This window comes from Genypterus blacodes, unplaced genomic scaffold (genome assembly GCF_046128005.1).
Source record: "Genypterus blacodes isolate CSIRO-AG114 ecotype Tasmania unplaced genomic scaffold, CSIRO-AGI_Gbla_v1 ptg000019l_1, whole genome shotgun sequence".
Classification (NCBI taxonomy): Eukaryota; Metazoa; Chordata; class Actinopteri; order Ophidiiformes; family Ophidiidae; genus Genypterus; species Genypterus blacodes.
The window spans coordinates 2,353,728-2,377,803 of NW_027466832.1; the positions used below are offsets into that span (position 1 = coordinate 2,353,728).

At 40.1% G+C, this 24,076-nt stretch overlaps 2 protein-coding genes across 3 annotated transcripts; both read left to right on the forward strand.

Annotated features, from left to right (window-relative positions):
• Nucleotides 1-1,437: 1,437 nt before the first annotated feature.
• On the forward strand, nt 1,438-13,120 carry pde6d (phosphodiesterase 6D, cGMP-specific, rod, delta). Of its 2 annotated transcripts, XM_076141612.1 has the most exons (6): nt 1,438-1,689; nt 6,380-6,468; nt 7,050-7,175; nt 8,374-8,479; nt 10,964-11,092; nt 11,205-13,120. In XM_076141612.1, the coding sequence occupies exons 1-5, from the start codon at nt 1,640-1,642 to the stop codon at nt 11,043-11,045; spliced, it is 453 nt and encodes a 150-aa protein (XP_075997727.1). In that variant the 5' UTR covers nt 1,438-1,639; the 3' UTR covers nt 11,046-11,092; nt 11,205-13,120. The 2 variants fall into 2 exon arrangements, with proteins under 2 accessions (XP_075997727.1, XP_075997726.1); XM_076141611.1 differs by having other exon boundaries at nt 10,964-13,120.
• Nucleotides 13,121-16,750: 3,630 nt separating this feature from the next.
• Nucleotides 16,751-23,574, forward strand: LOC142991404 (prohibitin-2-like). Its single transcript, XM_076141520.1, has 10 exons — nt 16,751-16,818; nt 18,349-18,481; nt 19,007-19,091; nt 19,177-19,256; nt 19,631-19,815; nt 21,518-21,647; nt 22,163-22,266; nt 22,654-22,731; nt 23,095-23,174; nt 23,446-23,574. Exons 1-10 carry the CDS (start codon nt 16,798-16,800, stop codon nt 23,468-23,470), a joined length of 921 nt encoding a protein of 306 aa, XP_075997635.1. The 5' UTR covers nt 16,751-16,797; the 3' UTR covers nt 23,471-23,574.
• Nucleotides 23,575-24,076: the final 502 nt, after the last annotated feature.

Genomic DNA, 24,076 nt, shown 5'->3' on the forward strand with positions numbered 1-24,076 from the left:
GTCTCAGTATATAATTATTGCACCTGGTCAAAGGTGAGTACTGATGTGTATAAATAGGAATAATAGGAGGAATGTGTCTGAAAACAAAATTATTCAAACTTTATGGGGGACTGTGTATATATACACGGTCTGATTTAATGAGCCATTCGCAGTTTCACTGTACCGGCCGTGCGTACTTAGACTTGCATGGCTTAATCTTTGAGACAAGCTATATACATAGTATGTATCTATATATGTACTGTTGCTCATAAGGTTGGAATAATTGTTTATTCCAACTTAATGGACTGTATATATATACACATACATACATACATACATACATACATACATACATACATACATACATACACGTGTGCTTTATTACATTTCATAATATGTTTATGTTCAAAAAGATGACAAAAGGAGAGAAATTAATATATTTTATTTCAAATCTCTCGCACTCATGTTCGAGTCGATCGGATCAGTTAACTCCGACTTTCACACCGATATCTGGTGACGAGGAGTTTCTCTCTCTCTCTCTCTCTCTCTCTCTCTATATATATATATATATATATATACTGGGCTGGGCAACGATGAAAAATTGCAACATTGCATGATTTGCGATTATGTTATGCGCAAAATTCAATAATGAATTCAAAAGTGGTGTATTGCGCACTTTTATCCTAAAAGTACTGCAATATGAACAAAAGTGCAATAACATTTGTTGCAAACACTTTTTGACAGCAGTATTCCTAATATATATAGCAGCCCTCGCGGCCCACAGGTGCAAAACGGAACGTTTTTTGCGGCCCTCTAGGTGACGCTAACGGCCCAAGCGTTTGTTACGTTCAAATTAAAATACCCTGTTTTATGTATTAATCCTTGTAAAAATAAGAGGAAGCTCAGAGGAAGTTTTGTATGTTATTTCGTTTCTACACACACAAAATTCTGATAACAACTAAATCATCCAATTTGCTGAAGTGAGTTCAGATCTATTGTCAAAATAGCCCGCTTTGAGTCAAGAAAATCGAGCCTATTTTGGAATTTCACGTGGTCCATGTGATCTCTTCACAAAGTGAAGTATATTCATGCATATTTGGTGCTTGTATCATCAATTTTAAATATTTCTTTCATTAAATATTTCGTTATCTTCTGCAAGGCACATTTATTTGATGTGCGGAAATTCCTGTCAGTATTATTCAGTTCTGATGGCTGCAATGAAAGTGATTTGTTTCAGCTGATTCGAATGTATATGCGGCGGCTCCACTTTACAGCTTGTTGCTGACAAACACATGAGCTACAGTCACGTTAGTGTGTGTGCGCGCGCGCAGTGGCCGTTGCCCTTAGTAACGCGTCTCTATCTACTTTAGTCTTTTGCCTGTTGCCCACTATCGAGCTGTGATTGGTTAGTTGGAGTGGCCCTTTGCCGTCAAGTGGCTCGGCCAGCTGTCAGTCACTTAGCAGACTATATTTAGTTGGTTGAATTATCGGATCAGATTAAATCTGCAGTCCAACAATTCTGAGAAGTGTTCCTGCATTTGTAGCGTTTTGACGTTAAACCTGGCTGTAGCGTAGTTACCTTGCTACTCACACGGGCAGCGCATTCAGTGCTTTCTGTAGATCTTTGTTTTCCAAGTCACGGAAGCGGACCATTCCTGAAATGTCTTCGGACGAAGATAGGGCCAAGGAGATTTTAAAAGGCTTCAAACTGTATCCTTCTTTGCGTTAGATGATGTTTGATGTTGTTTCAATGGTAGCCACATGGTTGTATGGAGTCTGTCATGTTGCTAGAAAGCTAACGTTAGCTAGATTGGCTGTATGTTGTGACTGTTTGGCTAAACTATTGGTACTGTAATGTTAACCTAGCCACTGGCGCTAATCTTGTCGCTACACCTTGTACTTCATAACGACACTTGGCCAATGACCTGATGTCTATATTACTTTTTTCAGATAACATGTTTCTGCACCTGCATTCGAATGATAGGAAACTAGCAAGTTGACACCTGCCAGATAGCCTCGCTGCTAAAGGACAGGCCCGGCGTTAGCCAAGTGCTCTGTGTGGCCGGGCTCTTAAGCCCCTCTCAGCGTCTTTACATACATCTCGCATGCATCCATGTCGCCAGGACTGACACGCGACCATCAACCTCTGATGCATCATGTGTCGGACATAAAATGTTCGCCCTTCAAACATCTTACGGAAGCGGCAAGCTGTTAGCTCAAAGTAAAATTAGTAGACTTTCCGGAGGAGTTGCTCGTGTTGTTTGCCTGCTGTAGCTGCAGCATAGGTGTCACACACAGGTGCCCTCCCGTCAGTCAGTGGACGTGTTGCCAAACTCCGTCTGTCTATTTCAGCCTTAACATGCTGAAATGATCATGGCAATGAACGTCATTTTCAAATTCACTTTAAAATAAATTGCTTCCAAAAACAATATAGTATTGCATTTCAATTCTTTTTTTTATGCCAAGTTTCAGCCTGTAAATGCAAATGAGCTGTCAGAATTGAGCAGTCAGTCCTCATGGTGTGGCAACAAAGTGCAAACTTCAGTCAGCTGCAACATACTATGATCATGTAAATTTTGACAACAGCACAATATTTGCTGTGATGAGTTTCTGTTGTCATCTTCCAGGGAAATGAGTGCAGTGACTTTAGCCTGAACACAACACCAACGCTCACCCGAAAGATTAGTTTGAAAGGCTCGTATGACGTATTCCTGAGGAGTTTAATGTTTGGCGGCATGATGACATCATTTCACTGCATCCAATGCAAATGAATGTGTTTGTGGAGTTTGATTTGTTTGATACAGACATATTGTTTTAAAAAAAAAAGGTGAAACCACCTGCAAACAAATGAAATTATGCCCACTGGTAGTGTTTTGTCAAATACTATCAAAGGCAAATAAAATGTGATTTGATATCGCCCTAATAATTTCCCATCAGCTTTTTAAAACTTTGTCCATTGATTGTCCCCACTGTCAAGGGACGTCAGTTATGTGGCTCGCTGTCAAATGTTGAACCACTTAAAATATTCATGACACTCAAACACAAAGCAGGAAACTGTGAACAGAGTTTAGGAGGGAGGCAGATGAATGATCAGGTTCATCCAGAGTCGTCTTGATGCTATGGTTTGATTTCCAGCACATGCGTTCCTGTATGGTGCCCATGGTGTGTGCTATGAATTTCCTGATATGGTATAAATTGTAGATTAGCGTTATTGTGTAATTTGAAAGTTATTATTAAATATGTTGACCCAGAAGTCTATTGGTGCTATCAAGGTCTCTCAGTGGTTAAAATCATCTTGTATTGAGTGGTGGATGATAATACAAAGCAAACGGTAAACAGCTCAGGTGATGTATTGCTGTCCAAAGAGTTACTGCTGGTGAGGAGGGGATGCCAGGGTAGCGGCAGCCCTTTTAATGAGCAGCCCTTGGCCAAGCTTTCATGCATGGCCACAACACACGCAGTGTTATCAAAAGATTAAAAAAGACTTTGCTTGTGATAAGCAGTTACACACTGGTGGTCTGTGATCTCTTGCATTATCTTGGCTGCTATTGAAAACTCGAGGCCCCACAGCAGAATGAAAGAAAACTCTGGTACGTCCTGCTTGTACAGTGTTCCTAAATACTGAGTTATTTCCCCCTCCTTTCTCAAACTTGTCAACGTCAGCTGTTGGCTATTTTAAATCCTATTGCAGCCAGTAGCACCCCCTGCACACGCATGCATGCTTGTGTGATTTTGACATACTTCCACCAGGTAGGATGTAAATTAAGTGTCTACATCCACCAAACTGACTGTATGGGCTGTATATATTGTAATAACATAGAGAAATGCATAAAAATGCAAAAGAAATGGCTGCAAATCAATCAAATTCCGTGTCAGGTTCAGTAACTCCTCATTTAAATCAGTTAGAATCTGTTTAATCAACCCTGGCTCCTCTCAGCTCAGCCAGAGCTCTGAATATTGCATCTCTACACTGAGGTGGCATTTTAAGAACATAATGCAGGATATCATCCATTACATTACGATCACTTAGCAGACACTTTTATCCAAAGCGACTTACATTACATTACCATCCTTCGCAGAGGGGGGAGCAAATGGGGTTTCGGTGCCTTGCTCAGGGGCACCTCGGCAGGGACTCGAACCAGCAACCCTCCGGTTCTTAGGCAAAAGCTCTACCCACTAAGCCACTGCCTCCCATCCAGTGTATTTGAGTGTTTGCACCGCACTCCTCATGCTCACTTAAGCTTCACAAAGGGTTTTCTATCATTAGCGTGTTAGCAAGTTCAACCACACAAGGTTGGTTGCAACTGAAAGGGTCTGTGCCTGAAAATGTCTGTGCCTTGTACCTGAGTCTGGAACATAAGGTGGAAATGCTTGCAGAACACAATGTGATGCGGCGTGTTATTCAATCTGAGTTTATGCTTACTCAAAGCCAAGTCAAGTTTAGAACATACGTTTTACTACAGTAGAATACACAACCACTTAAAATGAACATTTCCATAAGTAGTATTTAGAAATCTAAATGGTATAAACTAACACTTGGCTTACAGTAAAGGCATTGTGCTAATCATGTCATGATGTGAGGGATAGTATTGAGTTAGTGAAATGTAAATGGAGCTAAGTGAGAGCCTGTTGGTCTGCATGCTGGAGTTGGGAGGCTTCCAGTACTTTGAAGTATTGGCTTGTCTTTAGATTAAAATGCAGACTAAAAGGTGAAGGAAACTCAACACTGGGGACTCATTATCATGTCTGCATGTGTTGTCAGAGTTGTGCAGGTACTCTGGAGATTTACACACTTGCAGCCTGTAGCATCTCTGGACACACTGTTCTTCAACCTTCTGTGTGATGTTTTCAAATGAAAAATAATTTGTTGAACAATGTTATTTTCTGAAGAAGTCATTTGTGGGAGAAGAGAGAGAGGGCCAGCACACAGCAATACATAATCTTGATAATTGAGATAAACAATTAAACAAAAAATGCTGCATATTATTTAGGTAGTACATTTCTCTGCAGATAGGTTCATAGACTGATTATTAAATTGTTTCGGAACAATGGCTGAGTGTGCCCATTCAGTGTAATGCACAGCACACTCTCATGTTAAATTGAAAGTTTTTCATTTTACAATGTAAAAGCACAACTTAAAATGCAAACACTGTCACGGAAAATTAAGCACTGTGGTAATACTTGTGTCTTTGAGTGTGAAAAGGAGCTCCATAGTAACACCAGGGCTTTGTATGTGTGACAATAACATATTCTCCCATCAAAAACTTCCTAAACACTGATATGGATTTACAGTCAAGTTGCAGTTAATATATTTATTATAAAATAAAACACATTATGAACAGATTAAGGGAGAAAATGGATTTTCTCTACTGTTGCCTCTATTCAGATGGTGCCAAACATATGGTAAATGGACATTACATGATGCTCTGATCAGGTTAGGAATGATGCAACTCTGAGATTATGTGTTTATTTCCTAAAGCAGTAATAATTTATTTAAATCACATCACTTTTAGGCAATTTTGGCAACAATTTTGTATGTATAACATATTGCAGACATTACTTTGTCCAATAGTATGAAGCTTCAGATTAAAGTAATGCTGTTAGTTTAATCAGTCTAGGAAATTGGCTTTTTTAATAGTCTTCACTGCCTTAATGACTAGCTGGTATTGCCAAGGATGCAATCCTGCTCCAGTTTGGATCTGTAATTACCATGAAGTTATTGAATGTTAAAACCGGCATTTAAAATAACCTTGACATGAGATTAGGTAAACACTATGTTGTGTCTGTTGATTCCACTTCCAAAAAGATGTCTATAGATTACATTGAATTAATGACAATTCATCTATCCCAGCAGAAACATTATGCAACAGTAAATATATAACCTGCATGTGTTGTATAGTAGAAGTGACTGATGACTGGATGTGCAGTATATTCACTGTCGTCTGTGATTGAAGGTTGTATTGTTTTGATGGTGGAGGTCAGAAACAGCTGACCAGCTGACAGCCTTCTGCGACAGCACCATCTACACAAAGCCTGTTTACCATCACACACTACTTACTTTACATCAATCCCAGGCTCCAATTTCACCAATATTGGTTTCTGAGGAATTCCCATTTAGTATTTTTGCACTTTACTGACACTTAATATTTGCCAGATTGTGCTCCATCCTGTATTTATAGTTGTAACATAGGCTATAGGAAACAAACAATTTTGATTTTGTCAGTGGCTGTTAATTAGAAATACTGGAGTGTTAAATTTTTATTTTCCGTAACGCTATTACGGCTGAATTTTTAAAAAAACGGAAGCACTGAAATCTGGAATTAGCAATCTGTGTTTTGATGTAGTTTGTCATGTGTATTCTTTAGTTTACGTGATGATGGCCCTTAACATTTCCTGGCAGAAACTGGATGAATCTTCGAGATGCAGAGACCGGCAAAGTGCTGTGGCAAGGAACCGATGACCTTTCTGTACCAGGAGTAGAACATGAAGGTACATTCTCACACTGAACATAGTCATTATGAATGTGACACGATGCGATTTGTACTACCCTACATTGCTGTTTGACATTATCCTGTAAACACTATTTACCCTATGAGATCTTTGCAATTTCAATCTACTTGTATTCTACTTTCTCTCTCTCCTCTTCCCCCTCTTTCTGTATAAAAAATGATCTCCAAAATATCCTACAATTGTATGCGCAATGTCATGTAAAATGTTTGCTTCAATAAAAACAAATAGCAACAAAATGTAGCACAAATGGTAGGACAGGGTCAAGGAAAGTTTAATTATTATATTGAATTGTCTTTATACCTTGGGTCTCATTTTCAGAAGATTGGCTACTATTTTATAATATTTTACTCAGCATTTTGAAAGTTTCTTCCTAAAGTAAGTTTCACCAGATCAATTGCTGAGAAGGAAACGTGTGGACTGCAGTAACACATCTTAATAATAGAGGGGTGCCACGAGGGGAAATGTTAAAGTGATTTAGATGATTTTAGAATATGCATGTTTGTTAAGTATGCCAACTTGGTGTCTCCCTGCTTAATAGCTGTTTTTTGCTATTGCTTCAGCTCGAGTACCTAAGAAGATTCTGAAGTGTAAAGCAGTGTCCAGAGAATTGAACTTTTCCTCTTCAGAAAAACTGGAAAAGTTCAGGCTGGAACAGAAAGTTTTCTTCAAAGGACAATGTCTAGAAGGTAAACGGATATACAATACATACAGAACACCAATCTGTCCCTTAGTTATCTATTTTGTAAACCCCTCTTGAAGTGTCTTAGTCCTGTTTGGGAGAGCAATTAAAAGGCCAATTTCAGGAAGGTTCGGTAATTTAGAAGAGAGATTGCCGAACAATTGCTTCTTGATACATAATTTGAATATACAGTCCATAATTTGGGTTCATCCCCATCCTCACATCCCCAGAGCTTTTCGTTTCAACTGTGCAGAAACGGTTACCATAATTTCTAGTCAGCACTGTCAGTTCCCTGTTACGTTGTGTTTTGTGGTAGTATTGTCCCTGAGGTCTTGCTGTACAGGTGTCAGGTGACAGCAAGTCTCCAGAGAAACTGCAGAATCCAAGTCAAAACAACACTGTTTTTTCTGTTGCTGGTTTTAACTAAAGTAAATAAATGAAGGAATATTCTTCTAATGTCATCCTTCTATACTTGCGCTTGGTTATTACAGCATTTAGACCATTACTATCCACTACTACCATTACTAGACATCACTGATAACTAGATTGAATCCAAGAAATGTATCTTCTTCTTCTACTACACTGCTCAAACAAATTAAGGGAGCACTCAATCGTCACAGTATAACACAGAGTCAAAGTTAAGTTAAGCTTCAGGGATATTGATCTGTCCATTAAGGAAGCACACATGCTTGGGAATCAATTTCACCCATGAAAGTGAAGCAAAGGAGAGGCAAAGGCAAGATAACCCCCACAAGGGCAATGGTTTAGCATGTGGTGGTCACAGACAATTGCTCTCTCCTTATCCTTCCCGACTGATTCCTCTCTAGTTTTGTGTTCTGCTAGTGTCCTTGACACTACTGGTAGCATTGGGTAGTTCCTGCAGGTATGGATGTGTACAACCTGTGCAGTAGTGACAAGGACAAGGACACTAGCAGAACACAAAACTAGGGAAGAATCAGTCTGGAAGGATAAGGAGAGAGCAACTGTCTGTGGCCACCACAGGCTAAACTATTCCCTTTTGAGGGTTGTCTTGCTTTTGCCTCTCCATTGCACCTTCTTTTATTTGCACCAAAGCAAGTGCACTTGTGCTGACTTGGGGTTAAACTGTGATGTAAGTGTTCCCTTAATTTTGAGCAGTCTATTTATAAATGTTGATTCTGTCTTGAAACAGTTCTGAGCTTTTTTACTCTCTCTGTCTCGTTCAGAATGGTTCTTTGAGTTTGGGTTTGTCATCCCCAACTCCACCAACACATGGCAGTCTCTGATAGAAGCAGCCCCAGAATCCCAGATGATGCCAGCCAATGTTTTAACGTGAGTTTGCTTCCATGTTGATGATACATTTTGCTGTTTGTTTTTAGCTAAATTCTCAAACTGTGAGCAGTCAGTACATCTATTGTACTGACATACACTCACCGGCCACTCCATTAGGCACACCTTGCTAGTACCCCGTTGGACCCCCTTTTGCCTTTGGAACTCCCTGAATTATTTGTGACATAGATTCAACAAGGTGCTGGAAACATTCCTCAGAGGTTTTGGTCCATATCGACATGATTGATGAGTCGGTTGCACATCCATGATGCAAATCTCCCGTTCCATCACATCCCAAAGGTGCTCTATTGGATTGAGATTTGAGTACAGCATGTTATCCTGCTGGAAGTAACCATCAGAAGATGGGTACACGGGTCATAAAGGGATGTACGTACATGGTGTGGCTCAGTGGGTAGTGCTTCCGCTTGGGGACCGAAGGGTCGCCGGTTCAAACCCCTGCCGAGGTGCCCCTGACCAAGGCACCGAACCCTCAATTGCTCCCCCCTCTGCGAAGGGTGGTAATGTAATGTGAGTCGCTTTGGATAAAAGCGTCTGCCAAATGATCGTAATGTAATGTAATGTAATGTAATGTAATGGTCAGCAACATTACTCAGGTAGGCTGAGGCATTCAAACGATGCTCAATTGGTACTAAGGGGCCCAAAGTGTGCCAAGAAAATATCCCCCACACCATTACACCACCACCAACAGCCTGAGCTGTTGATTCAAGGCAGGATGGATCCATGCTTTCATGTTGTTTAAGCCAAATTCTGACCCATCGGAATGTCCCAGCAGAAATTGACTCAGACCAGGCAACGTTTTTCTATTTTGGTGAGCCTGTGCAAATTAGGGCCTCAGTTTCCTGTTCTTAGCTAACAGGAGTGGCACCAGGTCTGGTCTTCTGCTGCTGTAGTACATCTGCTTCCAGGTTTGACGTGTTGTGCTTTCAGAGATGGTCTTCTGCATGCCTTGGTTGTAACTAGTGGTTATTTGAGTTACTGTTGCCTTTCTATCGTCTCAAACCAGTCTGGCCATTCTCCTCTGACCTCTGGAATCAACAAGGCATTTTTGCCCAGAGAACTGCTGCTCACTGGATATTTTGTCTTTCTTGGACCATTCTCTGTGAATCCTAGAGATGATTGTGCGTGAAAATCCTAGTAGATCCGCAGTTTCGGAAATACTCAGACCAGCCCGTCTGGCACCATCAACCACGCCACGTTCAAAGTCACCTAAATCACCTTCCTTTCCCATTCTGATGTTCGTTTTGAGCTTCAGCAGACCATCTTGACCATGTCAACCTGCCCTAAATCCATTGAGTTGCTGCTATGTGATTATATATTTGTGTTAACGTGGAGTTGAACAGCTGTACCTAAAAAAGTGGCCTGTGAGTGCCAGATAACATCACATATTATACTACACACTCTTTAAAGCATAATCTCATGGACATGCAACAAGAATGCTTTTGTATTGTAACAAACCATTTATTTATTTAAAAGGGACCATGCACAATAAGATTATTTATTTAAGACTGTTTATACAGTATATTCTAGGTTTACGTACAATCTTACTTGCATGCTCCCAAGTTGTATTACAATAGGACATATGGGAAAAACATTCTTGCCTACATAAATGTCTTAGCGACATCCAAGTAAGACAATGCCTGATTTGTCTAAAGCTTGCTGTATTATATTTTATGTTTTTTTGCCATTTTCCTGACGTGTTTCTTAAAATGAAGGGCAGGATCCAAGGTAACGCCAAGATATTTAAATTCAGACACTATAATAATCCTTTCACCCCTAATGAATATGTCGACTGCAGGTGGGTGTTTTTTTTTTGTTTTAGAAAAAGACATTAACATAGTTTTACACACATTCAACCCAACTGATCAAGCCACTGGTGATCCTTTCCGTTGCGGCTGTAAGTTGTGAAGCAGCCAGATCTGCTGTTTTTGCGTGTGTGTAAGCTACAGTGGCATCTGCATACATTTGCACCCCTACCCCTTGACAGTGCTGTGGAAGATTGTTAATGTACCGACTAAACAGAATGGGACCTAATAAGGATTCTTGCACCACTCCCACTGACATTGTTCAAATACTGGAAACTGACAGTTTTGTTTTATTTACCTTGACACATTGGTTTCTGTCAGTTAAATATGAAGACACCAGTGACGGTGAGAAAGAGAAATAACATTTGGATAGTTTAGAAAAAGGAATGTCATGATTGGCTGTATGAAATGCATCACGTGAGTCCAGAAATACTGCACCAAATAGAACAGTTTTATGCTAGAATGACTGCAAAGCCATGTGACTTTGATTGATCACACCTTAAAACCGTAGTTCCTGATTGGATCAATTTGTGTTCATGTTTACTGTGTGGATGGAATAGCTTCTATTTGTGTTGGTTCTTATCGGTTTCTAACAGCAAAGTGATGCTCATCTGTTTTTTTGTCCAAACCTCATAACAGAATTAATGTTCTCTCTGTATTCCAGTGGCAATGTCATCATAGAAACCAAGTTCTATGATGATGACCTCCATGTCAGCACATCCAGGGTACGACTCTTTTACGTCTGACCTCTGAACTCTGACCCTACCCTCCACAATGATGGCCTCCTGTCAAGGTCCATGAATTTCCAAGTTGAGAAACATTTTCCAGCAGTAAATTGCTCATTACTGAACTTTGTAATTGTTTTTTTGTTGGTTGTATTGTTGTCTTGAACTGAAAACTTTTAGACCTTGAGAGGAGAGGGAAGACGAGGGGAGAGAAGAACTCATCTTTATTCCATTTACACCATACCCAGATCAACTCCCTCTGCATCTTCCCTACAGACTTTTCCACTGTAAATACATCGCCACTGATCTCAAGTCAGCCAGGGGGATTTGTACTTTCTTTTTTTTTAAATCACCCTCTCCAATTCCAAGTTTTTATGTACTCAGGAACAAAACAGATATGAAACCTTTGTTGCACATATCTGATCTGCTCTTCTTTCTCAACCTGGAAGCACTGGACCTCATGTATTCTTTGTTTCAACACCACAAGAGTTCTTTATCAGTGCAGCTCAGTGAGCTACATTCGTCAAGAGGTCCTGCTCATAAAACACAAGTCAACATCTCCCGTCACAGGAGCTGCCTACCTTTGGAAATCTGTCCTGGCTAAGTAATCTGAGAAAGACAGCTGACAAAGGTTTACGCTGCCTAAATTTGGAAGACAACCATTCTGTGCACAATACCCCCTAAACACTTGGTCCCCATCAAGATGTAAAGTCAGAAAAGTTATTGAATTGGTTTTACCAGAGAAATAGAAGCTTTATGGTTCAATTTACCATATAGCTTTAAATTTATTTACTGTTGAAGTGCTCATTCAGCCAAAATACGTCTCAAGTATGAAACGCTTGCTTTTGATAGGTTTGAAAGAAGGCTGAGAGGGAGGAAAAAAGTGAATGGTTTCCTCGGATGTAAGCTTTGGTTAGCATGAATTACAACGGTGTATAGTTTTCAAAGAATCAAAAAGGTTAATGTCCATATAAACATCTCAAACCATTCCTGTTGCACAATCTACTCAAGTCACCAATTCTGAATTGGGCTCCATGAGCCCTGTGCACAAGCATTTGGATCTAAACTGTATCTTTAAGTAATGTTCTGATTGGGCCATTGGAAACCACTATAACCCTCAATTTAATTTGACCAAACATTTCAAAGCTTAAGCCCTATTGGGATAGTCAATGTTTCACAGTGGGACATGTGTGAAAATCCCATTTATGTTGTGCCTTTTGCCATAGTTTGAGGGCTGTGCGGCACTTAAGATCCATTTTCATGTGTGGGATTTAATTGTTAGACCTGGGATATTGAATCTCCTGCATACTATTGGAGTGGTCTACATGTTGCATGATATAAGAATATAAGCTAAAGCTTAACTCAAAGCGAATCTGTTGCTGACATGCCAGTTTAACCAACGGTTCCCTCCTAAATTTCAATACTTTTTTCTCCGCCTGTGAGTATACCATGGCATTTGCATTGTGCCAAATGACTTCATGACTGCAGCATTTAGGATTTAGACCACAAGCTTTTTCCAAATAAAATTTCTGTTCAGCATCTGCTTGACCACTTGGATGCAGATTTGGGTGGTGTTAAAATTATCAGAGAAAATTCTGGGTATTGATTAAAATTCCTTCTATTTTTCCAAGGTATCTCTAAGGGTTATGTGAGCAAAGCAGACAATCCAAACAGTGAATTTTGACTACCACCTGCAGATGGCGCAATTACCTCTTAACAATTACCTCAATTACCTTTCAACAATTTCCCTTGGGTTGAATTAAGTTCTATCTTATCTCATCGCATGTCCCCATGTAATACATTTACTATCTGATAGGGCTTCAAAGAGGGAATGTTTGATGCTCAAATGCCAGATTTGGGGTTACTTTAACCCTGCATGATGTTTGCAATGTGTTTTATTTTATGTTGATTTGAAATTCAGGATTTGTAAATTAGTGTGATAAACTGAAAATTTTGACTGAGTTGTTCAGTAAGGACCACCTGAATGTAGGATTACTTTTGATGATAGTGAAGCTAAGAGTAGGGACGGGTTACTATATTGTTGACTTGTATTCCAGGAGAATGCGTGTCTTCTGCTCAGTATCATTCAATTAAAACACCTCCTCAGAAACATAATTTGCTTTGCTGTGGCCACTGACCGACTGTATGAGGTAGTCAAAGCAGTGGTTTTGAGCTATGTGTAATAGAGGACCATGCATCTGTTTGGTTCTGGTCTTGGTTGGAGTTGAGAGCTGGTACAGTGTCCGGCTGAAATTAAAGCTGCACACTGTTGTCATGATGGCATGTCGCTGACAAATATATGGTTAGAAGCTATGTTTCATTGGAGGAGTGTTTTTGAAGCCCCGCTGCATTTATTGCAACTTCATACTTGTTGCCGTTTGTTTTTGTGTGGGTGATTGTAGGTGTGACTTTAGCTACTGTAGTAGAAATGGTGAACTGTGACCACTGGCTCTCTCTACTATACAATAACAATAAGCAGCTCAATAAGTCAGTCAGACTAAGTTAAATCTCTATCTGAACATGAAGGGAATTTGCAAATAATTCCTCCATTGCAACTAAAGCCTAGTGGCAGTTAAGTAGTCCATTACCACAGTGAACTATGTTCATTTTCTGAAACCTCCTAAATCACAAAAGCTGTCCCCATATGTTGGAAATGATTTTGCACTGCATTGCTTCCCTGTGTCACATTAGGCAGCAGCTGCATTTGTCTCATTTTTTATGATGAATCTTTCTAACTTAATTGAAGTTAAGTCTGGTGCCTGGCGGATTGCATTTGTCACATTTGTCACAGCTCGGATTGGATGCTAATTTGAAAATGCATGAAAGGATTCCACCATATCTGCATTCAGGTTGTGTTTGATGCCATAACTTAATCTTGGATGTTGTGAAATGAGCAGGGACAACACATAATCCATGGGTCCTCAGATTGGCCTCAATGCAATTTCAACATAATCATATCATACGCACAAATCTAAAATAGCAGTTTGACAGGAATCAGGAGAATGGAAAATGTAAATGAATCCCTGGTGTGATGACATGCTGGCATGTTGCCCTTTCTGGATCACTGTTGAAAGATTAAGTTTTTAAGGGTGGTCATTTTGCTAGGGGTCAATGTAGTATGGTATGTACAGCAATTAAAAGTTAATTCCAGTCATCTCTCAAAAAAAATTACTGTACTCATAAGATTACTTGGACAAAGCTCATTTGTGCTTCTCATACTAAGGATTTTTTGTCTTGGAAGTGAAAGTTTCTCTTTGGAGCTTTTCTGAGAAGTTTTATACATACAAGCCCTGCAATCTGAGCAGCAAATGTTGATGTCAAGAATGTTTTCGTAAGGGACTGCTTTTAGATACATAAGTTTTTAGATCTGATGTCATTGAAAAACATAAATAAGTAAATAAGTACATTTGAATATTGTGTGTGAGTAATATGCACCATTGCAAAAATTACTTTTCAATTTCCATGTGCAGCGTAGACATGACCTTGCGCTGTTGTTGGTTTACAGTTTAACCCTTTCACCCCAAACAGAGAAAGAAGAGATAAAACATTGCAGTTATAAGACTAAAGGATGATTCTCTATCCTGGCTATATCCTGTATATTCTTTTTCTTGGCTGCTTGAGCTTTGTTAAATAGTTGTGTAGTATGTGTTAATATGTGTGTTTTAATATGACAAGAATTGTGAATTAAAGTTGCCCAATATTTTAATAACTTGGTGTGTCTTTGCTGTGTTTCTTGTTTTCCTGGATGGACAAAAGTCAATTAAAAGTAGTTTTTCGAAATACTGTGTATGATTGGATGAAGTCCTTGTGACTGTGAAGCTACTGCAATGTTGTGTTAAGTCATTAAGAATAATTACATTTTCTTAATTCAACGTGAGAGGGAATGTCAAAGATCTCTTGATATTTTTTGGTCTTTTCCATTTTCATGGGCCTAGATGGGTTTCGAGTACCATGTTAGGTAAAGTTACCATGGCAATATACCTCAACTTCCTAATACACCTCTCTGGGTCTTCTTCTTGTGGCAAAGGGGCTGGACTAGGACTGAAACTTCTGTTTGGAGCTGGTGCACTGGCGTATGGCTTTAAGGAATCCACATACATCGGGGAGGCAGTAGCTCAGTGGGTAGAGCTTCCGCTTGGAAACTGGAGGGTCGCCGGTTCGAGTCCCTGCCAAGGTGCCCCTGAGCAAGGCACCGAACCCTCAATTGCTCCCCCCTCTGCGTAGGGTGGTAATGTGATGTAAGTCGCTTTGGATAAAAGTGTCTGCCAAATGCTCGTAATGGGAATGTACACAAACAGACTGGAGATGCATTCACTGGTTGTGTAAGTGGTAAGTGGCCTGTGCACTCAACTCAAATGACAACCCAAGAAGAGTTGGGTTTTTGATGAGGCTATCTATTTGTAATATCAATACATTGATTTTCAGGTTGTTTTCAATTGTTGTATTTTAAACAATGATGGCTTCTATCGAGCTACATGCCAGCAGAAGATGGTGTCATGCGACTGATGGAGTTGTTGGAATTGTGTGAAAGGTTGCAGGTAATTTTTCCTATGAAACAATATGTTGTGTTAAGTCAAAGAATAATTACATTTCCTTAATTCAATGTGAGAGGGAGTGTCAAAGAGCTCTTCCATTTTCATTTTTGGAGCACCATGTTGGGTAAAGTTAAGTTACCATGGCAATATACCTCAACTTCCTAATACACCTCTCTGGGTTCTAAGAGTTACTCTCTCATCTTAATAAAATAAGCGGTGAAAAGAAAGTAACAACTCCCCTCTCACCCACTCTCTAATACAGCTCCAAACAAAAGAACTGACCTGCAAACAGGTGCAAAAAATCACTAATGAGTGCCGCGCTCCGTGACGCACAAACGTATAAACACTCACACAATCACACAGACGCACAACCACCATCAAGTGACCAAGTGACAGATACAAATACAAGCACCTTCCTTGCCTCTACATCTATTTTTTTTTCTCCAAATTTTTCAAACTACCTTCAGACCTTATCTTTGACTATCTAGTTCAGCCATAAATAAAGTAACAATAATTCAAGTTTTTATTCTTTAAGACCACTGTTGTGTACAGTGGGTTATGACAAAATACCCAAAGAATTTCCTGATTCATGTGAGGTGTACATGTATTCTGTTTGTGATTGTTAAATAAAAAGTTGGAATTGGTGTGATCAGAACTCACTTTGGTGTGATCGTCAGGGTGGGCAAGGTCAACACGGCAGACTAAATGATCTACTGGTGATCTACTTAATCAACATAACCCAAAATCAACAAAACCAAAATACAATTAACCTAATGATCTAACAAAAAACTGGAAAAAAATTAGATACAAAAAAAGGCAAGGCAGCCACACAATTGGTTCAATGCAGAAAAACTACTGAATGGAAGCAGACTTGTGTGACTGAGAGCTGCGGCTTAATTATTACGTGTACCGCTCATTCTTTAGATTTTTAGTTTTCAAATAAAAACTACAAAATGAGTGAAATTTATTATTGGAAATATCATAAGACCGGAAAACGCTCTGGATTCATCATCATATTCATTCATTATTTGGTTCAGTCGTTGTATTCGCAAGAATCTGAAGTTATGTACCAACAAGAGAAAGAATTGGCGGTCAATTGGCATAGATTTATGGCTGGAAGAGTGCAGGGAATCTCTGCCCACACTCCAGCTCACTAGGTGGCGCTAATACACGTTTCAGTTGGCCGTCAACCACCTCAAACAAAAGAAGAATAGCCGTAGAGGTTGACGTACTGCATCATGGCCGGAAAAGAACCAAGCGTAAGTGTTTGAACTGCGTATGCTGCTTTACTTTACACACACAACTGCCTCACTTCACACACACTGCAGATTCATCGGATGTAATTAGCTTTCCTGTCATAAAGCAAAATGTAAAACTTACTAGTAAAGCAACTCCCAGCTAACATCAGTATTAGCCAATATTAATTTAAACCACGTGAATATTTGTCTGCCCTTGGCTAGATTTGACACAGGACAGTTACATGGACGGAATTAATGACGAGATTAGTGGCATTCTGTGCTCCTCCGTTTTTGCATAATCCGAGTCCTGTGAATGGAATGGAAACAATGCACTGTTTATAACGCTTACATGTCTAAATGACTCGCTGTGCACTCGCATAGTAAGGTCTGTCTCTCCACAGGAAGATGTATGTTTTGTTTATACAGGTCATCTTCTGAAACTAGATAATGTGATTAATGCCATTTCACTATCAAACTAATGAGTTATCATGGAAGTTCCATATAACAAGCAGACTTTGTTAGTGGGCCCAATCTGATTCACTCAGTGTGCACCTGATGAATCACAGGTAAGTAATAGGATCGCATTCATGACGCAAAGGAATTAGCATTGGACTGGGCAGTCTCACTATCCCAGACTAGTTGACAGAAGTTGATGGCATGTTAATGTTTAAAGAAACAATGTCAAACATGAAGTGAATTTAAACTACTTTTGAAACAGTAACCACCACAGGAGCACCTATGTTGTGTGTCACACTCCGTGGTACACTTATTTCTCATACTGTGCCCCACACAGTCAAGTGACTTCATTTAAACAACTGCTGTATACAACCATTGCACCACCTAACTGGCATGGTGCTCCATAGGAAGCACCTATCATTGACATATCATCAAAATTTAAAATGTTTGAGATGGCTGTTGTAATTCTGCGCCGTATCTAAAAATGCCCTCACAGTTGAATAAAAGTATTAGACCAACCAGGATCATATCAAAGCCTCATTTTTAAACATTAGAGTATGTTGATATCTCTAGTGCAACAATTCAGTGCATATTGTCCCGCTACTAGTAATAATAATAAAAAATGTAAATGGTAAATGGGCTGTACAACCAAAGCTTTACATATCCATCACATTCACCCTGTGATACACATACACACACTTTGAAGATGGAGCACGGCCATGCATGGGCACCAACCTGCACATCTGGAGTACTTTTTTCAAACTAGATTTTGTTATTCTTTGATCAAAGATGGAGTGTGAGAATCTGATTGTTTTGGTCAAACACACCCAGTGATCATTTATGTGTATATTGGCATTTATGTATCCATAAAGTTGTTCACATAGTGGGATATGAGCCCTTTGAACATGGGCACATTTTCAAATTGATTTCTATAAAGGACATTATGTGACGGTGTGTGCACTGTTTTATAAATCACAAAAGTGTTCTTCTTTTTAGCATCTAGAAACCTTTCTACCTTTTGCTACCGCATGCATTGCATTTTTGTATGGTCCATCTCTCCTGTGACCTACAGTGTTTGTTTTTCACAAATTGCAGCGCATCATGCAGCAACTAAGGGATATGGCAAGTCGAATGTCTTCTTCTGGTGGCAAAGGGGCTGGACTAGGACTGAAACTTCTGCTTGGAGCTGGTGCACTGGCATATGGCTTTAAGGAGTCCACATACACAGGTAAACAGACTGGAGATGCATTCACTGCTAGTGTAAGTGCTAAGTGGCCCGTGTACTCAACTGTACCCAAATGACAACCCAAGAAGAGTTGGGCCGGTGAAACTAAAAGGGAGCACACTCTTCATAGGTGCCTTCATATTTTACTTGGAGTTATTGGAATTGTGTGAAAGGTTGCAGGTAATTTTTCCTATGAAACAATAATTTTGAAACTCAGCAATTAAATTTAGCTGAATTAGTGCTGCTACCTTCTTTAAAGTTTTCTATTAAGAAATATTCATTATTTTTTTGACAGCCAGTTATTTTCCTTGTAAGTGAACTGCAGTGCACTGTTTCAGTGAAGTTCATAATACTGATGTGTGTGTTTCAAACCTCATACAATGCTAAAGATTATGCAGTAATCGTGTTTTTTATCTGTTGTCTCTTGGGGAACAGGAATTGTACAATGTTTACAAAAGCAGGTTTGCAACAACAGAATGCACTTTAGGAAAGATAATGACCATCATTATTCTGTGTGTGTGTGTTCAGTGGAGGGTGGTCACAGAGCCATCATCTTCAACAGGATTGGAGGAATGCAGATGGACACTGTTCTGGCTGAGGGGCTGCACCTCAGGTACTAATATGCTGTGACTGGTGTAGATTTTCAGTATTTACACTGCTCTTTCCTCGTGTCTTATTGGAGCTCATCTGTCTTTTAGGATCCCATGGTTTCAGTATCCCATCATCTATGAAATCAGAGCCAAACCCAGAAAAATCTCCTCGCTGACTGGCAGCAAAGGTAACCGGCTTGCTCAACTGCCCTTGACACACCTGTTCTAAATGTTTGTCCTCTAATTCTTAAGGCTGAAAATATTTAATTTCCACTGTTAATTTAGTCATTTGGGGTCGAAGGGAAAGTCAAATCCTCTCGTCGTGCCTAGTCCACATGTTCAGAAAGTACTTCAGGCTGTTGCTTCATAGTTCCTAAATTGTGTGTGTGCTCTGAGCCGCTCCTCTCCAGACGAGCAGCAAAGCCTCTCATGTTGACCACTTAAACACCCAATCTTCTCTGTTTCACTTCATTTTAGCGTTTTTGTTAAACTGCAAGCCTCCTGTGCTCAACTGGTAAATCCTGGTCCCCTCTAATGTGTATGTGTGTTTACGTATGTACAGACCTGCAGATGGTGAACATAGCAGTCCGTGTGTTGTCCAGACCGATGGCATCCAACCTGCCTTTGATGTACCAGCGGCTTGGAAAGGACTACGATGAGAGAGTATTGCCCTCTATTGTCAACGAGGTTCTGAAATCTGTGGTGGCAAAGTTCAATGCGTCCCAGCTTATCACCCAGCGAGCGCAGGTAACGTTCACCACTGTGACAAGTGGTCAAGTCATGTTTTGTTTATTTGTTCAAGTGGGGATGAGACCTAAGCATTAGGGGAAGGTCTTAAGATCATCATGAAATACTCACTGCTGAATTGTCCCTAAAATCCATGCTCCTCTGAGAAGCTTTTCCTACCTTCAACACCGACCTGAGACTGTGCTTGTGACATTGATCTGGATGCTTCCATCCAGAACGAGTGATGTTGAAGTTACAAAACTGTTGCGTTGAATTGGTGACATTTGCTCTTTGAAAGATTAGTTTATGTCCTGATGGCAACTACTGAAGGGATCCAGAGAAGACATACTAACAAACACAAAGACAAATCACACATCAGAATATCAATCAGAATAGAAATACTACTAACATGTTAAACATATCAAATGCTGTATGTGACTGACTCTCCACCTTGTCTTTCCATTATTCTATGAGTATTACTGGAAAAGTTCTGAACCAATTTCATGAAACTTGGAAATGATGTAGGGAAGAACCTAAGAATTTGGGTACTGGTTGGTCAGGTGGTGGTGCTGTAGTTACCACAGTTACGTATTGGCCAGTATATTTTGCACCGCGAGTTATAGAATCCACATTTTCTGAATTCTTTGTAGATAGTACTTTGTTCCCATTTGCACCTAACTACATTTTCTGGCACTTCAGATTGTCCCCTCCAAAATCTTTTCACAATTTATTTTGTCACTCCTTCAGTTTCAAATCATTTGTCACATCATTTTAGATGTAGAATGTCTGGACCAAGCCATAGAAGAGTTCTGTTTTTTAATATTCCTTACCATTCTTCTACTATTGGAATGGTTGATATGAGGATTCCATGATGCAGGCCATCCTGTCTCCCTGAGTCCTCTGCTGGCTCTCGACCTGTTCTGACCTCAGTGTGTTCCTGGCGAACTCTTCTATCTTTGCTGTCTCACAGCATCTTGGCCTCACATGATTTTGTCGCATTGAAAAGTTTGATCACGAACGTTACTAGCTACAGCAGCTTGCTGCGTGTGCCTGTGTCTACAGGCCAATGGAGCAGAAGATTGTTGAGACATTGTGAGTCAGCTGTTTGTTCAGGCAGGTGTTAGTCTGCCTCTATCTGTCAACAGAATCTTTGTATCTGTATCATAAAGAAATACGCTAGGTAGGATACACTGGTTGTGTACTTATATTTTCTTTGACACAAAGGTTGCATTTCTATCCCCTTATTATAAGGATCCTTCTAAAAAGGACACACTATGATGTAAGTGCTCTTAAAATGACACTGGACGTGCCCCATCAAATCAGTGGGAGCCTCTATAGTGGTATAGGTGGGGAGCCTCGGGCCCATGAGGCCATTTGATCCGGCCCGTGTATCGCCCCTGAAGGCTGATGGCAACATCAAAATGGCCCGCAATAGGAAAAAGGTTCCCCACCCCTGCTCTATAGCATCAGATTATAACATTACATTCCCAACACTTACTTTCACACAAAAACGGTGTTGGGGAGATTGATGAACATTCTGTCCCACAGGGACTACTTCTGGTGCTTCAGTTAATCGACTAAAATAAGGAAATATAGTGTTTTTTGAGGCAAAGGAAGCAGCTTTGTGACACACTGTTATTGTCTCTATCCTGTGTGTTTTCTTTGGTGTAGTGAATCAGCTATGTATCATAGCTGTTTTCACTGAAGTGTTGTTGCGGTGTAGGTATCACTACTGGTGCGTAGGGAGCTGTTTGAGAGAGCAAAAGACTTCAACATCGTTCTGGATGATGTAGCCATCACAGAGCTCAGCTTCAGCAGCCAGTACACTGCTGCTGTAGAGGCCAAACAAGTTGGTAAGAAACACACAATCACACCGTTTCCTGCACTCAGGAAACAGCAAATTTATGTTCACATCATCATTATGTACCATGGCCTGGATGACTGAGAACCTTCAGACGTTTTATCATTAAACCATATTGATTCATTGAAATTCATTTTGTTCCCCCCTTATGAGATTCTATAGGCAGAAATGTAGAAAATGGGTCTGGTTTTGTCCTTTGCTTCCTGTCATTTCCTACACTGTCTGCAGCCCAGACGTTACAACAAGCTCTTCCAAGTGGACCAGTGGATGCCGTTTACGTTTATGTGTCAAAGTTGCCACAAGTAGCAGCCAACACATAAGCCACATGTCAGTGTTGTTGACATGGAGACAGATGAAGAAAAGCGAGGGGATTTTCCCTCAACTAGCCTCAACTTGTAATAAATAATGGAGGGTTTGGAGTGATAGAAATGTTTTTAATAATCACTCACTTTCAGTTTCAGGGTGTCAGCAACGTAAATTTCAGCTAATATGTGAGTATGTTTGCAGCCCAGCAGGAGGCCCAGAGAGCCCAGTTCTATGTGGAGAAAGCTAAACAGGATCAGAGACAGAAGATCATCCAAGCCGAAGGAGAGGCTGAAGCTGCTAGGATGGTAACTAGCTGTCTAACTAACACCGGCTGCACACATGCTGCAAATGTACAGAATGACAGTGAACTGGAGTGGGATAGCCCAGGTACCGCTCGGGTTCTACTCACAAAAGAGAGCAGAAGGGAGATGTTTGATACCAAAGCAGTGTTATACTGTCGCTCACTGTTGTACACAACCGGCCACAGAAAGTCAGGTTCTCTATCGTTGTCATTTTAGCTGCATAGCTCAGTCTCTCCCTCACATTGCAGCATGTATGGAACTGGTGTGTTTCTCTCACTCACTCACAAGTCACACATTATTCCATGTTTACGGTCTACCTTGTGTACTATGTTTTCTGGGAGTTCATTGACTTATCTGTAACTGTGATGTGTGTGTGTGTCTGTGTCTCAGCTGGGCCAAGCCTTGACCAAGAATCCAGGCTATCTGAAGCTGAGGCGGATCAGAGCGGCACAGGCCATTGCTAAAACAGTGAGTGCCAGTGTTGTGTCTATAAAAAAAATGCTAATTGGACTCTCATTACAGATATGTTGTTCTGTGTGAGATCAATACATTTGATGGATGAGCCCTTTAGACAGTGAAACAGGCAAATGCGGCTTCAAACATCGGCTAGAGTTGATGATTTTCAGTCAGACTGTTGAAGGGTTTTTTGTACGTCTGTGTTTTGTGAATGTTCTTCTGAAATACCATGGTAATACCTCTTTCAGGGCCAAAGAGCACCCTAATAGAGGCTTGTGAATGAGGGAACAAGTTTGCCTGCTACTCTTACCTCTTAAATGTGGCACTGTGTTTTGGTGGTGATGATTCAAAGAATGATGATGTGGTTGTTTCCAGGTGGCATCTTCTCAGAACAAGGTTTATCTTAATGCTGACAGTTTGATCATGAACCTCCAAGACCAAGCGCATTTCAACAAGTAGGTTCACACTCTCTTTCTCTCTCTCTCAATTATTAGTGTGTTGTGTTGAGTTGTGTTAATACTATGGTTAACAAAAACAGGCACGACTACTGCTTTCATTGTTACATAATTGTCTGCACACTCTTAACAAAAAAGTCTTAACTTTGGATCGTGGGTGGGCTTCTTTTTTAGTACATACATTTTAACAAGGATCAAGACAGTCACTTTTTTGATAAAGATCATTTTATAATTGTGAATGTGTTTAACGAAGTGCACTTTTGCATTTCAGCTTGACACTGAACCGGAAGAAGTGAAGAGGATAATTTAGGTTTACTTTCTGTGCATTGACTTGTGTGTCACTCACCCTGAGAATGTGTGTTTGTGGATGATAATAAAAAGTATATTTGTAACCTTGAAAGATGTTGGCCAAAGAACCCAGTCAAACATAACAAAATGTAAGAGTTAAAGTTGAACAAATACATCAGCAGGTTTGTTTTCCATTAGGAATAAGGAAACACAGCAGCAGTGTGAGTGAACATGCTGCCAGGGCTTCAGGTCGTGGGCAAGCATGGAAATGTTGCTTACTGCAGTAATACATGGACATCATTGGGATGTGTTGATAAAAAGTTATTAAAAGTGTTATTTTTGAAGTAAACTGTAACAAACATTCATCACTATTATATGCAAATGAATCAAAGTGTTGTTTAAAATAAAAATGCACTATTTTAATTGAAAATATTGCTACTGGCGAGATGGGTTTCAATAATAATCAACACTTGATTATGTCACTGTGTTCACTGCCGTTTCTCTGGATTACCCTCCTCAGTCTGTTCGGTCATCAAGCAGCATGTCTTCCTTTGACCCTGCTGGTTGTAAGAGATAAGATAAGATAGTACTCTATTTATCCCGAGGAAGATTCT